Source organism: Nicotiana attenuata, unplaced genomic scaffold (genome assembly GCF_001879085.1).
Source record: "Nicotiana attenuata strain UT unplaced genomic scaffold, NIATTr2, whole genome shotgun sequence".
Taxonomy (NCBI): Eukaryota; Viridiplantae; Streptophyta; class Magnoliopsida; order Solanales; family Solanaceae; genus Nicotiana; species Nicotiana attenuata.
The window spans coordinates 713,609-721,568 of record NW_017670415.1 but is presented as its reverse complement, the minus strand read 5'-3'; the positions used below and the strand labels follow the sequence as shown (position 1 = coordinate 721,568).

At 34.7% G+C, this 7,960-nt stretch overlaps 1 protein-coding gene across 1 annotated transcript; it reads left to right on the top strand.

The window, feature by feature from the left end:
* The first annotated feature begins 999 nt into the window (after positions 1-999).
* Positions 1,000-2,589, top strand: LOC109239111 (berberine bridge enzyme-like 18). Its single transcript, XM_019405633.1, has one exon. It carries the CDS (start codon positions 1,000-1,002, stop codon positions 2,587-2,589), a length of 1,590 nt encoding a protein of 529 aa, XP_019261178.1.
* Positions 2,590-7,960: the final 5,371 nt, after the last annotated feature.

The following is a 7,960-nucleotide window of genomic DNA, read 5'->3' as shown; positions in this document are numbered from 1 at the left end:
TTTTCCAACTTTCGACAAAATGCTTCAAATTACCCTATGGACCTTCGAATCTAAATCCGGACGCACGCCTAAGTCCAAAATTACCATAGGAGCTGTTGAAATCATCAAAACCCCATTCCAGAGCCGTTTACACAAAAGTCAAATTCCAGTCAACTCTTACCGCTTAAACTTCCAAAACTAGAATCCTTCTTCCAAATTGACTCCGAATCATCCGGTAACTGAACTCGACCACACATGCAAGTCATAGCACATAATACGAAGTTGTTTAAGACCTTATGCCGCCGAACGGGACTTTAATTCTCAAAACGACCGGCCGGGTCGTTACAAAGAATCAATAAGAATATTATCCTATTATACCTTTTTTCTCTCGGCTGCAATCTTAATATCTAACGCATTTTATTAATGAGTTTAATTTTTATATACTGATAGTTTAAAAATATTTGTATACTATCAAATCGTAAAATAGGCTATGATATGTTAAATAACACTAAAAATTCTTAACACTATCAATAAACATAAGTTACATATTTTATTGATATGAAAATTAAAGTTCTAGTTGCTCTTCCAGCTAATAAACCCAAAAAGAGAGAGTTTTCAATGAATCTATTTGTTCAATAGTAAAAAAGAATAAATATAAAAATACATGATATAACGTCAATGGTACATCGATTGCTATGTCGTCCTTTAACAAGCTAATAGTTGATTGATTCATGCACACAACACATCGAAGTAAAACGGAATTGAAGATTCTTTTTATTACCCAAAACAAAACCAACAAATAAGCAAATTAACAAAGACCAGCATTAATTTTTTGTTTTAATTAAGAAGGTTATTAATGGTAGTCGTATTAGGTTCAATGAAAGTAATAATTTTTTCCTAAGACAACTTAATTATCAGTTACATAATCTGAACAAAGAAATTTCTAGTATTTAAATAGGAAACGAGGAACAAATTTCTATTTCGTGAATCATCAAACGTAACAAATTAAAGTGACCAGAAATGGTTACTCTAGGTTCAATATTTTTTACCCTATTTTTTCTTCCTTTCTTAGTCAGCTCTATACATCATCGTAAACTTGATGATGCCAATGCCAATTTCTATAGCTGCCTCTCCCTTGAATCTGGAAATCAACCACGCATTTACAACATTGTTCATACTATATGGTCAAAAAATTACCAATTTATACTCGAATCTTCGATACATAATGCTAGGTTCAACAATCCCAATGTCCCGAAACCTTACTTCATAATCGTCCCAGAAATTAAAGAACAAGTACGAGCAGCCATGATTTGTTGCAAAAATTCTGGATTTGAAACTAGGGTTAGAAGTGGTGGACATGATTATGAAGGTCTTTCTTACATTTCTTACAAACCCTATTGCTTAGTTGACCTATCGAACCTTAAAAGCATCGATATCGACGTGCAAGGAAAGACTGCTTGGGTGGAAGCTGGGGCGACACTAGGGGAACTTTACTACAACATTGCGAACAAAAGCAAAACCCTAGCTTTCCCAGCTGGAACTTGCCCTTCTGTAGGTGTTGGAGGTCATATTAGTGGTGGTGGACAAGGTCCATTGATGAGGAAATACGGCCTTGCAGCGGATAACGTGCTAGATGCAACGATCCTCAACGTTAATGGTACGATTCTTGATCGTACTGGCATGGGCGAAGACCTATTTTGGGCCATTCGAGGTGGTGGTGCAGCTAGTTTCGGGGTGGTTCTATCGTGGAAGTTACAATTAGTCGAAGTTCCCCCAGTTGTTACTTTCTTCAACATAGCTCGAACTCAAGAAAAAGGTGCTACAAAGCTTGTTAGGAAATGGCAAAAGCTAGTAAATGAATTCCCTAAAGAGCTTTTCCTAAGAATAAATATAAACCCTAAAAAGAATTCTTTAGGGCAACCATCGATAGAGGCTACATTTAACTCGTTATATTTAGGGACAAGACGCCAACTTCGAAGATTAATGAGAAGGAAGTTCCCTGAATTGAAATTAAAGTCGAGGGATTGTGAAGAAATGAGCTGGATTGATACAACAATAAGGATAGATCATTACAGAAATGGATCAACAATTCAAGATTTGTTAGAAAGGAAAGACAAGAGACCAACATTTTACAAAGTCAAGTCAGACTATGTAACAAAGCCTCTATCTAAAAAAGCATTAGAAGGGTTATGGAATGTGTTCAATTCAGGATTTGGACTAATGATATTCACCCCTCATGGTGGAAAAGTGAGTGAAATATTAGAGGATGCAACTCCATTTCCACATAGAAAGGGTTATTTATATAACATACAATATTTTGCAATGTGGCTTAAACCAAACCAAACTGTAGAACAGATAAAATTGGATTGGATCAAAGGGATTTATGATTACATGGGAGAGTTTGTTTCAAAGCCAAGAACAGCATATCTAAATAGCAGAGATTTGGATTTGGGAAAAACATTAAATGGGAATGAGAAATACTCAGAAGCAAAAAGTTGGGGTGAAATGTATTTCGGAAGTAATTTTGAGAAATTGGCTCGGGTGAAATATAGTGTTGATCCAGGAAATTACTTCAGGAATGAGCAAAGTATTCCACCTCTTGCTCCATAAATTTTTAAAATTTGGTGGATAAGAGATCGAGCTGAAGAATTTTCAAGTTTAGTTTCTCCTTTTCTTTTTCTCTCTTTTGTTAACTATATAAATGAGATATAAATGAGTTTTTATCAGAAAAATGTAGATAAATTCCAAATATATATATATATACACACATATATAATTTGTGTTAAATTTAAGTTAGTTCTATAGCTGAATTATGTCTTTTTCAATCTATGTTTTTTTGCCTATATCACTTTAATTTGCCACTCGAAGTCTGTGATTTTGTCATCTAAACTGTAGAAAATTGGTTTTTTCGCCATTAAATTGATGTTCGAATCAGATTAAGGTGCAAATGCGATGATCTTATAAAAGGTAACAAAGTAATGTATTGTTTTTAAAATAATAAAAAACATCAATAAGACAGAAAAATAACCCCTCGACTAAGGTAGCCAATCCTCCGATCGATGGTACACATTTGGAAAAAATATAGTACAATTATTAGAATATGCTCGTCTATAGATGTATGCAATTTTCCACTTCAAAGTAAAGTTTGGATTGTGAAACTTCGTTTGTTTCAAATATTATTTTCTTTAATAAAATGGTCGTGTACCCTGTCGAAGACCTAGTGTTAATGAAAAATTAAATGACAAGGGTAAAATTGTTGGATAGTTTTAGAAATCCCCCTCATGTTTTGTTCCATTACACTAACTTCCTTCGTGATTTATGATATTATGCTTACCTCATTTTTTATTTTTCTTTGTAACAATTCTTTTTGTCTATTATTGTTAATATAAATATGATAACTTGACTAATTTGTCCTTTCTAATATACTCTTTTTTTAAAATTTATCCTGTAAACACTTACCAAAAGTGAAGCTTTTCAGAAAATCTTCATCTAACAATTTAATTCAACCTCGAAAAGAACATTTCAATTCGATCGGTGTCACGACCTAAAATCCACTTAGTCGTGATGGCACCTAACCTGGCCCGCTAGGTAAGCCAAATACAATCAACACAACTCAAAATAAGTAATAAGAGATTAATGGATAAAATAATTGAACTTTCTATACAAATCCCAAAGACTGGTAGTACAAATCATGAGCTTCTAAGACATAGAATTTACAGAAGCTGGTACGAATAAATACGTCATTTGCTTGAAGTTTACATAAACAGATTAGCAAAAATCTAAAGGTACCAAGGACAAGTGGCAGCCATAATTGGAACGCATGTACATCTTCAATGCCAGCTCCCGACATACACAGCGACTCTAGCTCCAAAATCTGCATGCAAGATGCAGAAGTGTATGAGTACAACCGACCCCATGTACTCAGTAAGTATCTTGACTAACCTCGGTGAAGTAGTGACGAGGCTTTTTAGTTAAAAGATACTTACTAATATAACTTGTGCAGTAGAACAATAATAGAACATAACAGAATAGAGTACAAGGAAACAAATATGCGAAGCAATAAATGATTTCTAGAAGAACCACGATTAATATTCCTCACTATCACGACCATCCTTTCCTTAGAGTGATAACCAGCAAATCACGGTAATAAATCTATAACTTTCATAGTGTGAGAAACATACTCAAGACATCAAATCAATTGGCACGGCAACACCCTTCGCGCATTTATCTCATCCTCACCAAATATAAGTATAACAGTACCAACCAGGTGAAGAAATACCGATAACAGTAAAGACAAAGTAGGAAATACAGAAGTAGCAATAATGAACGAGGCAATACATATGGACGACAGAAATGGACTAGGTTGGAGGCATAGGAGTAATGACAGTAATTAGGAAAGAAGAACATAATTTCACCTAACTAGCATAGTAGAAAGCATAGATGTAGATATAAAAAATAAGAAGGGAAAACATGATCTTTATAAGCTAACAAATAGAGGCATGAATGAATAACATGCATGGTAGAAGGCTTATACTAAAGTGCAACAAAATAGATACGATATGGAAATGGATATAGTAGCAGGAAGGAAGGCATGATATTTGCAGTTAAACAGATAGAAGGCATGGACAACACAACAACAATCGAGATAGAGGACAAAGACAGAACAACAACGCCAAGTCACGTAGATAACATAGGTGCAACAGTAATAACTCCAGGTAAAGGCATGAATGTGCACACAAGGAAAAGATATCACAACATAAGGCATGTCTCTCGTCCTCGCCTGCACGGGAACACCCTTCGTGCCATGAACTCATGATAATATAAAAATATGATAATATAAATGAAATGGCATGGTATCACCCTTCGTGCTTTACACTCTCCCTCACATGATAACAGATATGCAATGGCACGGCATCACCCTTCATGCTTTTACTCTCAAATGAAATGGTACAGAATCACCCTTCGTGCTTTACACTTTTTTTCACAAGATAAAACATATGAAATGGCACGGCATCACCCTCCGTGCTTTACACTCTCCCTCACATGATAATATATATACAATGGCACGGCATCACCCTTCGTGCTTTACACTCTTCCTCACCAAGCATATGTATATCAATGACAAACAAGGTATGAAGCATAAATAACATCAAGGAGAGTGGTTAAACGAATATTCCAAATGAACCTCAAACACAACTTTCAAGCCAACAAGAGTTCAATAAACCCTCAAGAACCTTATTGTTTAAGTATTTCAACAAATCTCAAAATTGATCTACAACTCAAGTATAGAATCTAATATCTCAAGAATAACTGTCATCGCAATGTATTAGTGATTTAGCATAAGGATGACCGAACTAGACACATCAATGTTTCTCAAAATTTCGTCAAATTTTAATCAAGTTATAATAAACTAGATCTTGGTTCTAACATTGAATTCCATATTCTTAGTAATCTAGAAGTCAAGTAAGACATGAAGCAAGAAGGCCACCTATAAGGCGCAATTTATAGTATAATTTAACCCCGAGCATGAACCCTGGCACATGCATAGATGTTTGTCACCTCATATATGTATCACCCCTGCATGTAGCAAATAATGGCAATTAGTAGAAAAAATTCCCTCAACAAAGTTAGGCAAGACACTTAACTCAATCAAGCCAAATCGATAAACTAGAAGCGTCACCCCGCTCAAATCGACCTCCGAACGGCTCGAAACTAGCCAAAAGCAACTCAAAATCATCAAATAATGTTTATAGGAAGCAAACTCAAATGATAAAAGCCGAATCTTTAATCACATACTCAAAGTCAACCAAAAAGTCAAACCCAGGCCCGCACCTCAGAACCCGACAAAACTCTCAAATTCAAATAATCAATTCAATTACGAGTCCGACCATACTAATTTCACTCAATCCCGACTCTGAATCGATGTTCATAACTCAAAATTTAACTTTAGAAAAGTTTAGACAAAAACCTCCAATTTCTCTTTTGAAATCATAAATCAAATCCCAAAATGAAGATAGATTCATGAAATATAATCAAAATCGAGTAGAAAACAACTATACCAATACATGTGATAAAAATTGCCTCCAAAATTGCCAAAACCTAAGCTCCAAAACCATGTGAGAAAAAGTGACTAAATTCCGAAACAAGAAAAATAATGCACTAGCTGTTATGGCTCGAACCAGATCCTAGATGACCCCGAAACTCACATTTGATAAACCCAACATAATCCTTGCGAGATTAAACTCAAGATAGCCTTTGAATCGCCCATTTAGCCTTAAAATGAGGGAGATATGATGTTTTGAAGTTTTAAATGAAGTCTGAAAATTTAAGAGAAAATGATATTTTCGTAATTATTTTACACCAAAAAATCAGCAATGAAAGAATTTTTATTTTAGCACCCAAAACTCATTCGCAACCTTCCGGTCACAAACCATATATGCGTTTCATAAAACACTCTATGAACCTGCTCGCGCACTCAACACCGAAAAGAGGTCCTCTTGACCCGATATTGACCATGGTTAAACTCCAAATCCTTAACTTAACTAGTTTCTCAACCAATAATCCAAAACACACCCGAGCCCATCGGGACCCATTTCAATCATACCAACAAGTCTTAAAACACGAGATGAACTTATTCGAAGCTTCAAATCACATCAAACAATATAAAAACCAAGAATCGTACCTCAAATCAAACTTAATGAACTTTTGAACTTGCAACTTCAAAAACTCGTGCTGAACCATATCAAATCAACTCGGAATGACCTCAAATTTTGCACACAAGTTTCAAATGACATAACGAAGCTATTCCAACTCCCGGAACCAAAATCCAAACCCGATATCACCAAAGTCAACTTCCGGTCAAACTTATGGACATTCCAAAACTCCAAATTGCCAACTTTCGCCAGTTAACGCTAGAACCTTCAAGAAACATCCAAATTCAGGCATACGCCCAAGTCCAAAATCACCATCCAGAGCTGAAGAAACCATCAAAACTCTGATCCGGGGTAAAATACACAAAAGTCAAACTTGGTCAACTCTTCTTACTTAAAGCTTTCTAGTTGAGAATTATTCTTCCAAACCAACTCCGGATCACCTGAAAATCAAAACCGACGATTCACACAAGTCATAATACATCATATGAAACTACTCAAGGCTTCAAACAGCTGAATGGAATGCAATTACTCAAAACAACCGGTTGGGTCGTTACAATCTGAAAACCCTAAAAATACTTGAAAAACACGGATAAAGAGATGAAAATTGAATTTCGGGCGAAAAAAGTTGATAACATACGAATCCTTGAAATAAGGAACAAAAATAAGGGAACCTTATAGAAATGTCCCGAATAAGTTCTAACTTACCAACCTCTAGCCATTAATGATAGACTTATCAAAACTAGCCAAGCACATATAAAAATTTAAAACCTAAATAAATAAGGTTCTTTCTCTCCAAGAATCACACGCAAAGATCGTTATTTTAAGCGTGATCAGCAACATTATGCAAGAGGGAAAGAAAATTTCATGGATGAGGTAGCAAATAAGGTGATGAAATACAAAAAAAAATGTATACATACAATATTCTAAAAATCTAAGCAAAAAGACTTTTTCGATTGGTATGGTTGAAATTCATTGAAATCATACAGATAAGCCAATATACAAAATTTGAGGAAAATTGGAGGTGATTTGGACTGATTTGGTATCAAAATTCATTGTTAAAATCAAGTTCAAAAAATTCTTCTGCGACACATGTATGTATCTCACACACAGGTATACATGGATATATATGTGATACACATTTGATACAAATATGATACATATGTGATACACATTATTTTTTTTCATGTTCACCTTCTACTTCGAATTTTCAATTCAAACCACCTCAAAACTCCACCAAATCATCCCAAAACTGAAATTCAAGCTCCTTAAGATGTAGCCAATCTATTATAATAATATTCACTCAAAAGAAAGCAAAATTTTAACTTTTT